Source organism: Vitis vinifera, chromosome 2 (genome assembly GCF_030704535.1).
Source record: "Vitis vinifera cultivar Pinot Noir 40024 chromosome 2, ASM3070453v1".
Lineage (NCBI taxonomy): Eukaryota > Viridiplantae > Streptophyta > Magnoliopsida > Vitales > Vitaceae > Vitis > Vitis vinifera.
This window is the reverse complement of record NC_081806.1, coordinates 7,552,962-7,573,339: the sequence shown is the minus strand read 5'-3', so window position 1 is coordinate 7,573,339 and position 20,378 is coordinate 7,552,962. Positions and strand designations below refer to the sequence as shown.

Sequence of the window (20,378 nt, the reverse complement as noted above, 5' to 3'; positions counted from 1 at the left end):
CATAAGAATACTTCTATACATATTGTACTCCAAGTTGGTCATAAGATCCATTTTTAACTATCAGCATCCAATCATCATCGGTTGACTAACTTCACACCTTTTAAACAGAATGGACGGTTACATTTTCTTGCTCTTGTTGCCCTTTCCTTCCTTTTTTTTTTAACAAATAAAAAATACTAAATAGGGAAATAAAAATTCGATGGATTGGGACAGATATGTTTTTTATAGTGATCCTCATGTGTTGGATGATTTCAAAGTCGTGCCAGAGTTAGCTTCTGATGGACTTGAAGCATATGAACAGATGCCAGGAAGACAAAAGGCAATAGAAATTTTATAAATTTTAATGGAAGCAAAAAAATATTTTCTTTGTTTTTGTCTCCTCTCCCAAATTTGTCTTGAATTGAACTGGATGACAAGAATACAACAAAAAGGGACACACAGAAGTTATTGGAATCATTCCCAAACAATGCTGGTATCTGATAGCCGTCTGACACAATGTGGAATCACAAACAAAAAAATAATTCAGCTCAGAAAGGGTCTACTACTTTCATGATGGTGATTAATAATGCTATTGAATAATGTTTTGGAAATAAAGCTCCAAGATCATACCCCAGAAAATGATAGAAAATACACATTCTGCAATGGTGGTGGTTGTTTCTTTTCTCCCCTTTTGTTCTTCATATGCTAAATGAGTAGGGGATGGGAGAGAATCAATGCAGAATCCTTGGTGGTTGTTTCTTTTCCCCCCTTTTTCTTTTCTGTTTTTGAGGCAGACCTAAAAATATACAAGTCTTCTGCTCCAGGGTCTGTCATTCATACCCAGAAAGAAGCAAGTCAAGACTCAAGAGTAGCATAAAACAGAGATGGAATTATGAAATTTCAAGCTATAAAGGATCCAAAGCAAATATCAGCAAAGAAATAGTTTGCCTGACCTGTTTGTTCTACATGAAAAGCCCCAAATCAATTGTGAAATACATCAAAGCAAGCATTCCCTTGCTCAAATAAAATGATAATTTATACATGTTACAGTACCAATAACCAGGACGCGGTTGTTTGCCCTCAATACATACAAGCTTGGTGGGAATAAAGAATAATACATACCAAGAATTTTCATTATAAACTTGAAAAAGGGAATGGCATTGCCAGACCCGTTTATAAATATTGCAACTTTTGCCCTTTCTTTCCTTTTGTCATAACTATGTCCAGTTCAACCCATTAACCACTTCTCCAATCTCCAATTGCCGAAGGTCCCTTCACCCTTGCTGAATGAATACAAAGTCTGTATGCTCAATAGATTTGTTGAGAAAGTAAGCATCTTTATCACCAGAGATTTGTTAGATACATGGGTCAAGGGTCCTGTCACAATTTTGAGTCTCGTCTCCACGGGCATCCACCTTCAAAAGCCTGCTCCAGTACATCTTCCATTCGCTTAGCAAGCAGTATCTGTTACAACATGAAGCAGTGAGAAGACAGGGAAAGCATTCTACCAGTACAGCTCATAGAAAATAAAGTAATCCAATTATCACAAAAAATGAGCAGCTCTAATACATCTGTGGGAAACATCTGGAGAGAGCCTATTATCTGACTATATCCCACCCACCAGCAAATCGGACTATAATTTTTAGTCTTTGCTCCCATATTCATAAAAATATGGTTAAGGAGATATAAAGGTCATAATTAATGCCGTTCAAGTTTCTGAAGAAACCCAAGAGATTCCTTCAGGAGACGAATTAAAAATTGCAGGCCAAAGCCATCACAAATCAAATGCGAGCCCATGAGAATTTAGATCCAAGTTTAGTTAAATGATCCAAACATGGATGTACCACTGAGAAGTAAAAGAAAATTAAGTCCCAAGAGCAAACCTCAATTTTTACATTTACTCTTATATTCGACAAACACTGTAGCCACTCAGAAACAAAAATACCTCCAAACTGGCAAGCACAGCTGATGGCACTTCCACTAAGTCCTTCAAGTTCCTCTCTGGCAGAATAACTCTCTTGATACCATAACGATGAGCTGCCAATATCTGCAATGTAAATTTGAATAAATAATCTACAAGAACTTCATTTCCCATGTATGCAGTGGTACATATCGAAGTATGCATTTTCAATAAATCTGAGTACTTTGCTACTAAACTTGCTGGTTAATGGATATAGTCAAAGAATAATGAACTGTATCTTCATCTGCATATAACTGTAAACATCAAATTTGACTACCTAAGCACACATGAGGATCCATAAGCCCAGGTTCCATAAACAAACTGTACTCAAAAATCTTTTGATGACATTTCATAATTTTCTTTTAAGGTGTAAATTTTATGATACAAAAAGGCCCCCATCATTGTTGGAAAGAGTAATCAATTGCCTGGTGGGATGGGTAGTTTCATCATCTAAAAAATGAGGTAATAGACATGACAATAAAAGGACTCAAAGCACAATATAACTGCAGTGTGGATATATCCAACATACTTGACAAAGCATTTGATGGTGATCAAAAAGAATAATCATTACCCAAACCAAGATGTAATAACCAATAATAGAGGAAAAAAGAAAACAGCCTAATATAGTTATGCACAATATCACAACTATTCTCTTACACAAACCAAATAAGAGTAGAACTAGCCCACCAAATATCAGAAGCATACCTTATCTTTGATACCACCTACTGGTAATATTAGACCCCTCAGAGTCATCTCTCCAGTCATTGCTGTATCCGCTCTTACTCTTTTCTGACTGAACAGTGAAACCAATGATGTTACCATAGTCACACCTGCCGAGGGACCATCCTTAGGCACAGCCCCAGCAGGAAAATGTATATGAACATCCCGTCCCTGCAGCAGATTGATTTCCTCAGCAGCTGCCAGCTTAAGATCTGCTGCCCTTGCTCTTACCTATTAAAACAAAACAATAAATAAATCTGCAAAATCTGACTTTCCCAAGGAAAAAGAAAAAGGCCAAAATGTTAAGAGTGGCAAGTTAAAGAGTACATTTTACAATGAAACTACAATTGTACAGCACAGAAAAGACATTCTGGTATGTAAATGATTGCCACACAATGTAAGTTTGCTTCCTATTCTAGTCTAAGAAAATTGAGCAACAGAATACAATTTCAACAGAACTATGCCCTGTCATATGAAGAGTGTTGATATATGTTTGCAATGAAAGGCTTGCAGAAAAAATGTTGTTGATAGAAAACATAAAAGCTTTTTCTGCTTTATTTGAGTAACAGTGTTTAGGTGATAGAGTACAATCTTAGCATATAAGACGAAACAAGTAAAGTGAAATAATACATTACCCATGTAAGTGCTATTTGTGCTGATTCTTTAATAACATCACCAAGTTGCCCAGTTAGATGTAAATCACCCTTTCCCAGCATCGCCGTAGCCTCAACAAATTGAACTTCTCCACCAAAAGCAGTCCAAACAAGCCCAACAGATACCCCTGCAGTTGCAACTCGTTCCGCAGTCTCTTTGTCATCATATCTTGGAGGCTACATTAAGGTACAAGAAAAAACACTCTCAGATCTGTAAAGCATGATGAGAAACTCAACCAGGCTGTAAGTAAATAAGAAAACAGAGGCATTTGGTCTAACTGCAGTTTGCTTTTGGTTCAGGACAACATCTTACATGTGGTGCCTTAGCCTAATGCCCATGCTAAAAAGATACTTCCCTAGAACTCATTGAATCATATGATAACAAAAGGCATTTGAGAACATAAAAAATAGGAACGTGGAAATTCTTTCTCCCAGGTTCCATTCCACCAGAAGAGAAGGGAAACACTTCAAACTGCCTTCTAGTGTGCTTAAATGGACAAATTATGCATCAAAAGTCAATTAAGTGGAACAGCAGAGTAAAATTTTCTAACAAAAAGGCTACAAACAGTCATTTCTATTCAAAGAGGACATGGACTTAGAACTTCAAGAATGAAGCATTCTGATTAAAAAGTAAATAAAATAAAAGGAGAAATGATTACCCCAAGTACTTTATCCAGCATAGCCTCATCCACAACCAAAGGCGAGGCAACCCTGAATGTATTTGACAACTCCTGATTGTTTACACCCATTGGAATGACTTCCATTTCCATTTCAGACCCATCAGCAAGTCTGCTGTCCAGCAATGGTGAAGCAAGCCGGTGCATGTCTTTGCTGAGTGGAATGGTTTGTTCTTGCTCGGCAACCTGAACAGCTGCTGCACGAGCCAAGGCAGCTAAGTTCCTTTCCAGACTCCGAACACCAGCTTCTCTAGTGTACCTCTGAATAACAAGTTTCACCATAGCCTACCACAACAGAAAAGAATAAAGTTTACATTGTTGACCATCTGAAAACTAACAATCAACACACAAAATCTATTAACAAAGTGAATAATTAGATGCTGGTTCTTGTGTTAAGAGTTCATTCTGGACTTCTATCTTTTGGGTGGCATGAGAGGGAAAATGACCAGAGATGGCTTTAAACTCAGCAGGTGTATCAAAGCATGAAAACACCCAACTCTCTCATAGAAAAAGTCCACATCTTGTTTATCTTGGAATGAGGCATGGCTACATATTCCTTCCATTACATTAAAGAACATGCAAATAATTTGAATAGGAAACTTACACCTACGAATGAGATCCTCAATCCCAAGAACTAAATCTGCATATGTCAAATTAATATCACTAAAGCTTCATATGTCACCTCAAACTAAATCTTTCTAAACTCAGGAAAGAATACAAAAAGGAGGTGAGAGGAAGGAAGGAGGGAGGGAGGGAGGTAGAGTAACTTAATCATCATATTTTGCAGGGCAAAACCTCAAAGTGGTTCATATAACTGAAGTTTGTGAATTAGTCTAGTGCCTCCCCATCCTTATGATAAACCTTGCATCATCAAATATCATTGTTCCAAGCTTTTCTCAGCTCTTTTGGGATAACAGAGCTCGCCTAGTTCAACAAGTTACCAAGTTTTAACTATCATAAAAAATTATGAGATGAGCCAAGAGAGCATATTATTGACACTTGAACTAACGAATGTGTTGTAATTTGCAAACTCCTAAATATGAACATCCGGTGAAACATAACCCCTTTCTTTTAGTTTTATCCATAGTCCAGACTCTTGAATGACCTTCCAGAATTGAAGAGGCCAATCCCTTCAGCAAAAGTGAGATTATTGAAACTATGCACCAGAAAATTTCCAGTGTTTCAGTTTCCAAATGCAACATCATGAAGAGGAAAAAATGGCACCATCTTATACTAATGTGCATCAGCACAAGAAGTAGAACTATTTGAAACTATTTCAGACGATCTCCAAAATCATGTGGGCCCTTTGTCCATACAAACAAGGGCACTTCCAACTAATGCATGAAATAATAAATCACATTCCGAAGTTTTCAGCTACCAATCCATTAGTGGAACAGACGTACAGACACACATAGACATAACAAAAACCTCTAGCGTTGTCGATGCCATTCAATAATCTTTTAGAAATGCTACTGGAACCAGCAAAAACGATTTTAATCCCATCAGCGATATGACATAAGTGAATCATGATCTATGATCTAAAATCTGAAAAGCATCATGATGGAGTATTTTACAAGTTTCATTCCATTAATGCTTGGTAAAAACACTGTAGAATAGATTCATTACCTCAGATATTTCTAGGAATTCAGAGCTCAACCCATGCTGATCCAAAACTCGTGGTATTAAATGTCGCATAGCTATTTTAAGCTTTTCTTCAGGGGTATAACCAGGCAGCTCAATGACTTCCATCCTGTCTAAGAGTGGCGGAGGGATAGGCTGCACCCTATTTGCAGTTGCCACAAAAATCACCTTTGAAAGGTCATATGGAACATTCAAATAGCTATAGATGTTTGATTAAGGAATACTTTAGATACAGTTGCATTAATGAACAATATCAGAACTTAAAGTCACCCAAACCCTATTGAAAGTTCAAAAATTCATATTGAAGATTCAAAAAATCATGCAAATGCAGTTATCTCCTGGAGAAAAAACAAGGCCACTGGAAATGGGATAATTTGTTGCACAAGATTTTTAATTTATCCGTAGAGTTGGGCTGTTCTTTTACATGGATCCCTTGCTTCACCAACCAAACTGCAGATAGGCTAGCCAAGTAAGATTTTTCTGTGCTAGAGGTGTTTGAAGGAGAGTTTTTAGCTCCCTGAACTTTGTACCTTGGTTTTGGGGTCAGCCTACAGTTATTTTTTAGTGCTATTTGTCATACTTCCCTTTTGGTGGTTCGATTGTATTTTGTTGACTCAACTATACTTGACACTCCTAGTGTTCTTTCTGGAAGGACTGCTTATTCCCTATGCTTTTCTTGATCATTGATCAATGAATTTTGTTGTTTCTTATCAAAAAGAAAATGTTTCATACACCGGAGACAAACCCTATCCAAATATCCTGTTTGTAACCTATGAAATTTCCTACAGAGGAAAGGGTTGTAAGCAAGGTAATGAAGAACCTTGCCTGGTAACTGGAAGGAGCCAGGAAACAGAAAAAGTTAAAAACCTTAGCATATGAATCATCCAATTTAGAGTTCTAACATTCAACAGCCAACTATCACATGATAATCACTGGAAGCAAGACTTTTAGATCTGTATAATAAGATATTAGTACACAAGTCTTGCACAATGAATAAAACACATGTTCATAAGTCATAAGGTGTAAGATTTGTAAACCATTTTTTTTCAATGAATTACTCAAGAGTATTTAATCTTAAGGGGAAAAAACAGGCAGTTTAGAAGACCAAAACTAAGATTCATTGAAGAACATCCTGAAGAAAATAGGATACTGATCATTGAATGTTTTGTTCTGTTCAGGGTCAAGAACCTCCAATAGTGCTGAAGCTGGATCCCCACGAACATCAGAACCTGTTTTATCAATCTCATCTAGCAGCATAACTGGATTGCTAACACCTACTCTCTGAAAGTTATAATAAGAAATGACAGTTTAGTCTTCCTCAAGCAAGCAAATCAAAGTAACCATAAATAGATATTTAACCAGTACATTGTGTTCAGTCATAGAATATTAGAAAAGAATCCAAAACCAAAATAAGAATCCACCAGATCACATAGTTCAACACACTGCTGCATTCAGAATCCAGTCAGCTAGACCTACATTTGGTCACATATCAGCTCAGCCCCCTGAGGACCACAGGATCTGAGTGCACAAACAAATAATATCAACAATTTCAAACTCAACCAAATGATCTTGATTTGTAGCCTGTGGATTAAATTCTTGATTCTTTCAACAAAAAATTCAACAGATTAATGATACAAGATTATGCAGTCATCCATATCAGTCAATGTTCACGTATATTCACCCCTGAGGCCTGTTTAACACTTAGTTGAAACTTGTAACCACCTCAAGGGAGCCATAGAGACATTTCTGCTGTACTTTCTTTTATCTGCAACAATATTTATTGAACATTTCTGCTTTTCTTTAAATTATGAAAAGCATAAATCAAAGGAGAGAGGCAAGCCACTCCAAGGAAGCCATGGAGGCAGCTAGCCTCTAATTAGACACGCTCAATGGAGTAAATCAAAAGGGAATCCTTAATTCCATAATAATGCAAGCACTATAAGATGCTCACATGAAAATAGACTAATTTATGTTGTCAGTAATATGCACATACAACTCCTAGAATGTGAAGTAAAGATGATTCAAGGATTACAGGGTAGTAGCCCAGAATAACAGGGGTTACAGGGAAAAATCACGCTGAACATATTTGGAAATTGCAGAGCAAAGAAGCCAACTAACTAGTCAACAATTTCTTGAATTAATTAATGCATGGAAATACAGTATAGAACAGCTCTCTATGATGCTTTATCAATTGAAGAACGACCTTGTAAGCTCCATCTACAAAGCTAGAATAGGAGTGGGGAATCAGACCATAAATGGTTCCAGATATATATTAAAGCATTTCAAAAGACAATTGCTACAAAAGAGCATGTGTACAGAGAGCTATCCTAAGAGAAAGGGCTTTACTTCATCTAGGCTATCTGGATCAACATTAGGTGAAAAGCCAGGGTGTAGGATCCTACTTCTTTTTTTTTTTTTTTTTTGACCAGTAAGAAAAAATGTGTAGGATCCTACTTCTGATATATTATTACTCATCCAACACCTCTCTTCTTTTTTTCTTTTTTTTTTCCCTTCCTTTTTTTTTTGTGGGATGTATCCTGCAGGTTTATTTTTTGGTGCTATCCAACATAATACCAATGTAATAGTGCATCACAACCCATGTATGTTATAACACATAATAGACAGATAGTTGTTGTACATAATCAACATATGCATCTGAAAGGATACCATAAATTTTCTAAGAATTCTATTGCCAAAGAATACCTTGCTGCAAGCATTTAACAAAGCTAACGACAAACATTGCAGAAAACTTAGTATAATGTTGTATCCTTAAAATAGTTTCAACCTTTAATCCTTCAATAAGCCGGCCTGGCATACTTCCAATGTATGTCCTCCTATGCCCTCTAATATCAGCCTCATCCTTAACACCACCAAGTGATATGCGTACAAATTTCCTGCCCAAGGCAGAAGCAATAGATGATGCCAGAGATGTTTTCCCAACACCTGGTGGACCAACAAAGCACAAGACTGGGCCTCTCGCATCTGGTTTAAGCTGTTATATAGATAATTAAAATAAAACACACATGAGTTTCAATACAAAGCATTAGGGACATTCAACACCCCTAGAAATAGATAATTGGTCAACCTTGCGAACAGCCAGATACTCTATAATCCGTTGCTTGACCTTGACTAAACCATAGTGATCACTGTCAAGACGCTCTTTTGCAGCTCTCAAGTCCAATTCATGTTCTTCACTGGCCTTCTGCCAGGGCAGATCAGCAAGAAGCTCCAGATAAACACGTGAACTATTATATCCAGGTTGTTGAGGTTGCATTTTCTTGAGTCGCCTGAAATTAGTATTTGCAGTAGGAATCAAAATAAAGTACCAACTAGAATCTCGATCTTCAAAATCAAAATTCAGCACTTGATTAGAGCACTGAGGGCTGAGAATGCAAGCATTGAAGTTCAACATAGAGCAAGTATTCAGCAAAAGTTTCTCATTAAGAAAGAATCATAAACTAGGGTGTATGCTACAAGATCTCAGAGCTAAATTACCAAGTATGCAGCTTCCTAAAACTAACAAGTTTAAACAAATATTAGCCACAAGAAAAAGAAACAAACATCAAGTACAATTTCCAGCATCCTCTTGAAATATAGGTAACTATTATTGATAATCAACAATCACATCATTGTATAGAAGGTGCCCCATAATGCTTAACAGTAAACAGTCCACCAACAAAGCATGAAAAAAGCTTTAAAAATCCTTTTCTGAAGAGAAGATAGATGATACTAAAAGAAAGCTAAAAGAATTTTAAAAATATAAATAAAGTAGAGAAGAAGATCTATTCACTAACAAAGAAACATAAGAAGATACAAGAAAGGGAAAAGGGGAAAAAAAAAAAGCGCACACACACACACATAGAAAGAAAACAAGGAATGCTAGCTCAGCATGTCTGGATTATAGCATCACTCCCTCAAAGTCGCTCCCCCTTTGAAAGCAAGAATCTCAGCCAAAGAGGGTGGGACTCCTTAAAGGTCTTTAAAATTACGTAGAATATGGACAGAGAGGAGTTTACATAAGGCCTCAAACCTGATCAGCAGGTTGCCCAAGGATCATATAACTGGCTGAAGAGGAGCCTGAGCTAGTTTCAAGGTACTGCACAACATCACTAAAGGAAACATCCCAAAGCCCAAGAGAAACAGATGCCTTAAAGTGTGAAAAATCTTGGACTCAACCACATGAACAATGTGAGATATTTATGGGTACAACTAGTAGAAGATACAACATTATGCACTGGTTCTGGTGGATAAATTCTGTATATCCAACTGTCTGAAACCATGAGTCATCCTATTTTAGCATACCTTTTACCATGCCAAATGAATCAATACATGTGTTGAATACCATCTTGGGCACCAACACCCTATCACAGTTCATTTTGTACTGAAACATTCCAGTCAGACACTTCTCAAGTGCATATGTTCCAACAACCTGTCCTAATCACCTGGTTAGACCAGTTTTGGACTTTAAGACGAAGATCTCTACAACTTAAAATATAACTCATGATGGTTGAAGATCAAAAAAAACCTCTCAAACTCCTACATTAGGATTTTATGATTCTCCAAAGCATGAAAAGCATCCTTTTCTTTCATGCATGCTGAAAGACAATATCTATACACCCTTAGCAGGATAGTCGTTCCTTTAAATCTACATTTACAACATATTATACCTTAACTCCCTTTGTGCATGCTTCCAGATATTTGGAGGCATTCCTGCACTTTGCATCTTTCTTTCCAGTGCAGCCACATCATCCTCATCGTCATCATTGTCACCAAGCTCCTCTTTTATAGCCCTCATCTGGAATATCAAAAGAAATTGTCCAAGGAAAATAACTCAGATATGTAAAGGTCAGAAAAGTGCAGCAAAGAATTTTAAAATAATAATAATAATAATAATAATTTTTTTTTTTTTTTTTTAATAACCGAGGAATCTTCCATGGCCAAGCCCTTAGGACTCTCCATGGGGACCCAAACCTCAAGGTGCTAACCGCCCTACAACAACCAGCATCAGGTAAATTCAGGTATCATCAGTGGCAGGAAATAATAAGAAGAAGAAGGCTGAGAAAAAGGTTCTTTAGCAGCACAATCAGCCAAGATGTTTCCAAAATATTCAATATAAGAAGTCACCCGAACATCTATATCAAACGCCCCAATAAAGCAGGAGCAGTTGTTCTAAACAAGGGCCATGTAACAGTATCATTATCATTAAAGCAGCTTAAGCATATCTAAATTTTTGCATGTTGCTTCTTAATGTGCCATAGATGGATGTGTCTGATTAGATCTAACAGCTAAAATCAAACATTAACAGTGTCTTAGGGTTGGTTAGTATGCTTACAGATAGATACTACTAAACATTGTATGGGACTCACGTTGTTAAAGGAATTTTACTTTGGCCTTTAACTTCTTTTGAGGAACTTTCTAAGTTTGCCTGGATTAGTACCCTCTAAAAGTCTTTGGCTTTGTTTTCCCTTAATAAACTTGATGGTTTGACAAATGTTGAAGAGTATGGCTTTCTTCTTTAAGAAGTTCCAACCATGTCAGTACAAAAAGCCAAAGACAATCCACAACTCTTGATCAATGAACTTATACTCTGGGTCCTTACTACTGCAAATTCAATAAAATTGAAAACAAGAAAAGTTTGGTACTTCGTCCTTGATTGTCACACAAATTTGATGTCTAATGTACAGGAATGCATGCAAATTTAAATGCTTGAATGTATTCTAACCAGTTTAATAACTTGCAATAAATATAAACAGTTACATAAAGACGTAAAGCTCCTAGTATGGCTACAGAGTGACCAGGCTATTTAAAAGGTTTGAAAATTATAATTCATCCCCAAAAATTATATCTTAATTCCAAGGCATGACTTCACTGGATCATGTAATCCCCAAAAAATGACTTTCAGCATGAGTGGATGACATAGAACATAGATGGTTAGCAAGAAAACCAATGGAACTACGAGCAATAATTTCCATCACTATATCCAGAGACTCAGATAAGTATTACAAACCAAATAACTTTCCCCTTCAATAGCATGCAATGTTTTAAAAGCCAAAGGATTTAAACTTACATACAACTATTAACTGTTAGTTTCAAAAACAATCATGGAAGAACAGATCCAAGAAAGAAAAAACCGTGTAGATGACAGAAGGTGTGCATATGCATATGTGTGCATGACATATATATATATATATATAGAGAGAGAGAGAGAGAGAGAGAGAGAGAGAGAGAGAGTTCCCTCCAATGCTGAGAAAGGAAATCCTTGATTTGAAATCCAGAAGGCATTGAGGGAAGAGAATTAGCTCTAGTGCATTGACCATATGAAATTTTGGTCATAGCGTGTAATTTTTTCAGAATTTTTTTTCTAAGTATGTAAGATGAATGCTTCAGATATAAGGACAGTCCATGAGGACAGTGCTGCGTGCATCTCAAAATCATAGGTGCGAGCATCAAAAGATATGAAACCATAATTTTTCTTTTTAGGGATTTGCTCAAGTTTTTTCCCCAAGACAAAGCGCAAGCATCACATGCCTTCAAATATGGTCAACAACCATTAACTAATCAAACATTGTCATTCCACCTTTTATGGCAACAAGGGAAAAACCTCACATAAAAAATGTTAGTACAAGCTCCAAACAAAAGGCCAATATTTTTTTGGTGAAATTCCTCTCACTTCTAAAGAAGGGTATCTAGTCGATAGAGAAATCAAACCTGCTGACGGAGAAGAAATTCCTTTTGTGACTTTGACAACTGTCCCTCCACCTTTTGGGTAATCTTCTCTGCTACACGTATCGACTGTCATAAGCAAACATAAATGACATGATTCCGAAAAGGCCAGAGGAAATATCTGGACAACTGGATCTAAATGAAATAGATGTTAAATGCCACTGAATTAATAGCTTACTTGTAAATGCCGATCAACTAACTCAGTGGCTTTTGAAAGCCTTACTTTCAGATCAACTGAATCCAACATTGATAACTGTTCCTCAAAACTTATCTCAAAGCTAGCAACAAAAATATCTGCCAATTTGTGAACTGGAACTGTCTCCAAAAGTACTTTCGTTCTTCCACCAGTTTTTTGCTTCTATGAACAAAAATTAGAACAAGAGTTACTAATAGAACAATGCTCCCAAAATATCATGCTAAACAACAATACTTAGACACCCTTATAGTAATAAAAGAATCAAAATCTTAAGGCAAAGTTTTCCAGTCAATATGAAATATATGCACTAATACCAAAATCAGATTCTGGTAGCATTGAGTGTGTGAACACACATTCAATCCTTAGCACATGCTAAACATTCAATCCTTACATGAAGAATCCAATGACGATGTTCTTTAACCATGTATTAGAAAGACGAGTCATTTTCTCTAACAATCATAATAAATAAGCAAAACATTAATAAGAACAAAAAATTTCAAAATGCTAGACTACCAGTCGCAAGATCAAGAATTGGGAAATGAATTCTCAGTGAGATCATTTTCACCAAAATTTTGAAGTTCAAAAAGTTACCTGCTCAAGAACAGAGATAAGTTCCATGGCAGTAGCTTTGAATTGGCGAGACAATGCTATGAACTCTGGATCTTGCTCTACTTGCTCCATTTCTGATTGGAAATAGAGAAATGAGAACAATTCAGAATCTAGACATGATGAGTGCTTAAAACTAGATCCCATCATTTACACAATAACGGTCATGTTATCATAATATTAAATTACTCCACTAAATGTTTAGAAAATAGGTATCATTACATCTAAAATCACCACTGAGGATGATCTGAAACAAGGTCTTTTAATACAGTGAGAAACTATTCATGATGCATGGCTTTACCATCAAAGAAATGTTAGTATAATGAGCTCAGAAACTCCATCAACTAAAAGACTCCAGGTCCTTATAGAGAGACAAAAGTACAAAACCTCCTGGAAAAAAGGGTTTACAGAATGCCCATAGACTGAAAAAATAATAACTACGTGAAAAATAAAAATAAAAAACCCTAGATTTTCTTCACAGAAATTAACCTCCTAAGATATACTTATTATTTTAATGTAAAAAGTCTTTGTTACCTGAAAACTTATCTCGACTTATGCCTTATTTCTAAGCTGGCCCATCTCAACTAGGTCCCAATCCCAAAGAGAAAAGAAAGGAAAACGGAAGTGAATAAAAAAATTAAAAAATATATATACATATATATAAAAACCAAAAACAAAAACCTTCCTCCTAATCTGCAATAAATCATGCCTGAATTTTTTACAAAGTCAAATCAATGAAATCTGCTGATATCATACTTAAGAACAGTACTTCTCAGTGAATACTTGCAATATTATAATTCCAAAATGATAGTTTAATATAAACATATTTGTTCAACCTGCATTCCCCAAACAGATAAATGAAGTTCAATAGTTAATGGTGATCCATGGTTTAACAAACACGTAGTGATGCCATAATAGTAATGCCACAATAGAAATGCTCCATTTGAACAGTAACACATATATTCAAACTTGATTCTAGGATGTTAGCCCAAGGTTTCTCAACCTAATTTTGATGATAATAGAACAAAGGATTGGCACTTAATCATTTTCCTCAAGCGAATGCAGGATATAATATTACAAGTTGTATCAAATCAATTTCAAGAAGAAAGGAGGAGCTTGAAAATGAAGAAAATGGGAGTTTAAAAATGAAGATCATGCATCAACTAAAATTTCTTTTATAAAGTTAAGTCAAGGTATAATGAAAGTAGACTTTAATCCATTTAAAAAAAAATAATTAAAGCATCCTTAACAAGATAACTATTTAATGATAGGTTTTTTCATTTCACGAAAACATTTTCAAAGTTGAGCTCATTAAAATGAAAAACCCATTTTAGATCTTATAAAACTTAACAACCTATCTAGCTTACCAACTACATGCCATTATTTGTCAAATTGAGAAAGGTAAGTTTAAAGCTGCAAAGGTCCAAGGGGATTTCTTTTGGGGAGAAGGAATGCTTGAGAGGAGTGGGGGCTTGAGTATTAGAAGCTTGTCCATTCTTAACAAGGCTCTTCCCAATAAATGGTGTTGGAAATTCACAACCAAGGACAAATCCCTTTAGAAACAGGTGATTACAGGAAGTATGTGGAGGAAGAGAGGAGATGGTGCTCTAAAGAAGTTAGGGAAGAGTATGGGGTGAGTGTGTGGAAGGCAATCAAGAGCGAGAGAAAGGTAATAGCAGAACTGGAATTAAGATGGGAAACAATCGAAAATTTTGGAAGGATAAGTAGTATGTTGATGAACCCATGGGAGAGGTCTTTCCTATGTTATTCTTGATAGACATCGCTAAAGATGCATGGGCAACTAAGGTGTTGGAGTAAGAAAGGGAGGAAGGTTGTTAGAACCCTAGGCTCACAAGATAAATTCATGATTTGGACGTAGACGAGGTCAAAGACTTTTTAGGAGATTGCAAACGCAAACAATTAGTGGGAATATAAAGGATATAATAATTTGGCCAAATTCAAAGTGTGTCAAATTCACAATTAAATCTCTATATTCCTCTTTATCTAATGGAAGAATGGCAGCATTCCCCTCTTGTATTGTTTGAAATATGTGGGTTCCGATGAGGATTGGCTTTTTCGCTTAGGAAGCTATGTGGAGAAGAATATTAACATTGGATCAACTCAAAAGGAGGGGTCAGAGGACACTAATTAGATGCTACTTGTGTAAAGGAGAAGAAGAAACAATAGATCAAATCATCCTTTAATGCTCCAAAGCAGTCATGCTGCGGCAACTAATTTGTACTCTCCTTGGTGTACAATAGGTGATGCTCTCCTTAGTTAGATAAGTACTTCTAAGCTAACATGGATCTTTTGTTGGGAAGAAGAGAAAGAAATATCGAAGAGCAGCTCTTTTGTACTTATTTGAGACCATATGGAAGGAGAGAAATAGGATAGCATTTGAAAATACCAAAAGAGCAGGTCAATTGATCAAACAACCTTCATATATAATTCTTTAGAGTAGATTAGAGGGTAAATAGAAAATTACTCATTATGTTTATTGATTGGTTGAACTCTAAGTAAGACAAGGATGTTGTTTTTTGTATCTTCCTCCATTGTATTTAGCCTTTTGGCACTCTTGTATGCATTGTGCATGCTTCTATGCGCTCTTTTGTTAGGCGTTGTTAATATATTTGATCTACACCTATCAAAAAAAAAACACCTTAAAAATAATTTCAAAAAAGTGCTAGAACCAAAACTAGACCAAACCAAGATGCTACAGACCCCAAATGTGCTACCTATTGGAGAAGTGCAGCACAGGTGGCAACCGGTTGGTTGACCAGTTAGGCAATGCTAACTTCCTCCAAAATTGTGTCTTCGGTTGTGGCTAAGGGGACGAGTGACCGATCAATCAAGCAATCTGTCTGTTTTGCTCTATAACAATCACCTGCAAAATGCATTTATTGCCAAAAGGTGGTCAGGTGGTCAACTGGTCAATCAACCAATTGAGTGGAATTTATATCTATGGCTCTTTCTTGCATTTATCTGATATAAAAGACTCTTGAACCTCATCTATGACCTACCTAACTCTTGAAAATCATTGTTCTCAATCATTTTGAGTCTTCAATACATCATTAGTGTAATTACAATCAACTTGTATACCTCATAAATGCACCTTTGGGTCTAACTACTTTTCCTTGTAATCTCACTTGTTTAAGCTCTTGGATTAATCTTCATTCATACCAATTGTACCATGTGAGAGTGGGTTTTTGAGTGAGAGACAAAACTTAATGAACTTTGTAAAGATGATTACTACCTTAAAACCTATCGTACTTTGAAGAAACTTTGGTTTGAAGGATCCTTACATGGTGAAGCAACCATAAGGCTTCAGTGGATCTTGAGGATCATGGACATAGATAGGATTCTGCCGAACTATGTTAAATTAGGCATTTGCTTTTTCTCTCCCTCTATCTCTCTAATATTCTATTGCACTTGTTATTGTTGAATGATTGCATTTTCTCATTCTTGCATCGAATTTGAACAAAGGAGTTCACATAGCATGCCAGATGCATAGACTGTGGTTACTGATCAAACAGAATAGAGTTTTAATAAGTTCATGCATAACCATCACTGCTTGAGCAAAATGCACAACTAGAAGCTATGGTTGCATTTTGGCTTGTGAGATCAACTTGGTTTATTTTGAATAGTCTTTGTATTGGAATCATTTGAAAAGGGATTACTAGGTCTATGTAAACAACTTGGTTTACGAATAGGGATCACTGGTTCTATGTAATTAGTTTTTTTTTTTTTTTTTTGGATAAATAAAGAATTAAATTAAAGAAAAAGAGCAGCCAGAAAAGCGCCCCAAGCTATACAAGAAAACAAACTCCCCTTCACCACCAATGCTCAACCAAAATGTAACAGAAAAAAACCTCAACAAGTACCCAACCATTCAAAAAAACCTACCAATCAGTGGGCAATCATCTACAAACAACTTAGACTCAGACCACATAAAGCAAACAAACTCCCTTTCCAGCTTTTGGATGGAAAAAAACCTCATTATTCAAAGCAATGTTGTTCCCGGCCTTCCACACCGTCCAAAACAAACACAAAGGGCTTGCTAGCCAAACCTTCTTCTTTTTTTTGCTCACAAAAAAACCATGCCAACTGTTTTTATCAATAAGTTAATACCCACTAACTGCAATGGCAATGTTATAAGTCACTTTAGTGGGCCTCTTTACACTATTTTTAAGGTTTTATTTTATGTTTCTTTTTCTTTTCATTTCTATATCATACTTGTATGCTAAGGTCAACGTTAACGTTCCTGCCTCCTATCACTACAAATTGCCATACATAACAGAAAAAACAACATCAAAACATAAGAAGATAACACATGTTAAAATCCTTCAGTAATTAGTGATCAACTAGGGATGCATAAGAAAGTAGGGTTATTTGATTAAAAGAGTCATTGAAAAGCCAATTTTGGAAATCTAACCCTTCATCCTTTTTTTACCTCATTTTAACAAAATGCCCTCATTTTTTTCTTGTAAAAATAACCCTTCCTTTTAAAACACACATGTAAATACTTGAAATAATGGAGGGCATTTATATCAAAAATGGGTTACACTTCAAACAAAAACATAGGAGGGGTTAAATTCACAAATATGGGGATTATTTCATCCTTTTTAATTAATTAATTCAAGAAAGTACAAATCAAAGCATCTAATGTAGAACTTATATAAATATAAACGAGAAATTCTAAGTTTGTAATTGTTCACTTACCAGTTTTGTTCATATCAAGAGAAGAAATCCGAGCAGTATAATATGTTCCCCTTGTACTAAGCTCCTGGACACTAAATCTGCACAAACCTTCAAGGACAACTATGTACGTAACCCTCCCACTAGGTTTCTCCACTCCTCTAGACAGATGTAGAGCTCGAGCAGCAACCCCTCTGAATTTTCAATTCAAATATAGTCATCCATTACATGTCTAAAACTCAAGTTGAGGAAATACTGAACAAAAAAAAATGTTACAACACATCAACAAGGAATAAATTGCAGCAACACCAAGATGAAACATGCTAAATGCACCAACCATCTCTACTATGTTGTGGGTGGTGATTGGTGGTATCAAAGGTGACAAAGGCAAAATACATATTACATTCTGATTACTTTTTCTACTACCACATAAGGCGGTGGTAAAAACAGTGATGGAATTAGTGCTACATGTGACATAAGCTTATCAGAATACTTAGAGAAATAGGGAAGTGAATACAATGGCAGTATCAACCATGCAACTGGAAAAGGACATTAAAACAAATACCGAGAAATAGCACAATAAAGGTGGGTCTTCCAAAAATTGTTGGGACTAAGATTGATATCTAGAAATTTCTATAACAAAAAAAAAAATTGAAATCACAACTAGATGGATGGTAAACTGAAGCATATAGATATGTTTGTACTTCTCCCCAATTACCATCTCATACATGTATACTTGGACATTGCTGAGATAAAGCCAAGTCAAGTTCAGCATTAATGTGAGGACCTTCCTGCATTAGTTAATGACATAGACTTTATTTTACTTCATTCTATGAAGAATACCTTGTATGCCAATGAATAACTTCCTGCTGATTTTTTCCATCCGGCTTGTTAGATTCCGATGTGGCAACTTGAATTTTTGAGCTTCGCTCTCCAGAATCAGTTCCTACACCTGCAGATAAATAAAATGCATTTCCCTCAAAACATGCAATGAAAGAAACTTAATCCAAACGTGCTCATCACTACCAAAACAAAAAAGAGTTTTTCTCTTTCCCCTTTTTGATATATAAAAGTATAAAACAGACTAAAACGCCTAAAGGGGTTGACCCAAGTACACAGGTGAGTGTATAATGGACCACCCAATAGGGGGGCCAACGTAACAAAAAGGAAGTTGCGTTCACCTTGGGATAACAAGGGCCCAACCGTGGTCATCTCGGCAGTATCCCGAACAGGAAGAATCCCAATTAATCCTTTCTCTTCCCTCTGCCATAACTCTTGCTCCACCAATTTCACACTGTATATATCAAAATACCATGTTGATTAGTTTCAAAAAATAAACAGAAATATAAGGATCAAACGATAGAAGGCGTAGAAGAATTCATGACAAATAAATACCAGATTCGAAGTACAACACTATTTTTGGATACAATAGAGATTCTCTCACTTTTCAATACAGGCATAGACCAGGAAAAGAACATGATGTAAAGGAAAATTTAAGAACATAACGTTCCGTTTGACTACCAAAAAAAAAAATGGAAAACGAGTCTTTGTGGTAGGACTACCACACAGATAATTCTCTTTCTCGCTTTCCATGGTTTTCTCATCAATCTTCACTAGCTCAGAGAAAACCCCATGATCCCATTTGAAAAATAATAGCGAAAGAAAATTCGTTATTTGGTTGCCGAGAACATGAAGAAAGATTAAAAGAAAGACCAGACCTTAAGCTTTCATTCTGTCCGTTCCCAAGAACCAAAAAACCACAACTCAATTAACTCAAACTCAAACAAGTGGGTCCCAAATTATCAATTCCCCTTCTTTCCCCACATTTTCCTACCTCCCGAACAGACCCAATTCAATTCCAACTCATAAAAGCCACCCAAAAAGGATTGGGTCATTTTCTCACAGAAATGACACTAGAAAACCCAAAAAAAAAAAACAAAAACCCAGATATTTTCATCTCGAAAATGCCTCAAAAAGTACCTGCTCGGTGAAGTACATCGAATTCTAATTATCGCGCCAGGCAACAACACCTTGTTTCGGAATGGAAGAATCGCCAACCGGCTCGGTAACTCGACCGACTCCGCCATGAACCAAACTTAGATGAACCCTCAGAAAAAGGGCCGTAGAGAAAGGTTGAGGTTGAGTCAGAGCAAAACTGCGAATTCCATTTTGGGTGATTCTATTGCTGTATATCAGGTTTTCCTCAGCAGATTTTTCATTTTTCAAGTATTTTTTTCACATGCCCTTTGTGTTTTCTTATATTGCTAAAAAAACCTCTTCATCTTTTGGTATTTTCATTTGTCGTCAAATGATTATTCCACCGTTATGAGTGCATCTTCATTTTCCGAACGTTTGAAAAAATTAATTTTAATCCTTAAAATTTAATAATAAAGATCACCAGACCACAACAAAAACTCATCATTGTTTTTTGTCTGTTTATATTATTGAGATAAAAGAAATACTGATATTTAAATATTTAAATTCAAAAAAAAACATTATTATAAATGAGTTATTTTGAGAAACTTTTG

At 35.9% G+C, this 20,378-nt stretch overlaps 1 protein-coding gene across 1 annotated transcript; it reads right to left on the bottom strand.

Moving 5' to 3' along the window:
• Positions 1–896: 896 nt before the first annotated feature.
• On the bottom strand, positions 897–20,073 carry LOC100262630 (lon protease homolog 2, peroxisomal). The gene is made up of 17 exons (XM_002282621.4): positions 19,831–20,073; positions 19,032–19,144; positions 18,694–18,802; positions 17,875–18,044; positions 13,141–13,232; positions 12,532–12,711; positions 12,339–12,422; positions 10,298–10,425; positions 8,716–8,917; positions 8,416–8,622; positions 6,781–6,911; positions 5,616–5,829; positions 3,972–4,274; positions 3,295–3,489; positions 2,645–2,890; positions 1,925–2,026; positions 897–1,443 (listed from the first exon to the last, which is right to left on the bottom strand). The coding sequence occupies exons 1-17, from the start codon at positions 19,935–19,937 to the stop codon at positions 1,360–1,362; spliced, it is 2,667 nt and encodes an 888-aa protein (XP_002282657.1). The 5' UTR covers positions 19,938–20,073; the 3' UTR covers positions 897–1,359.
• Positions 20,074–20,378: the final 305 nt, after the last annotated feature.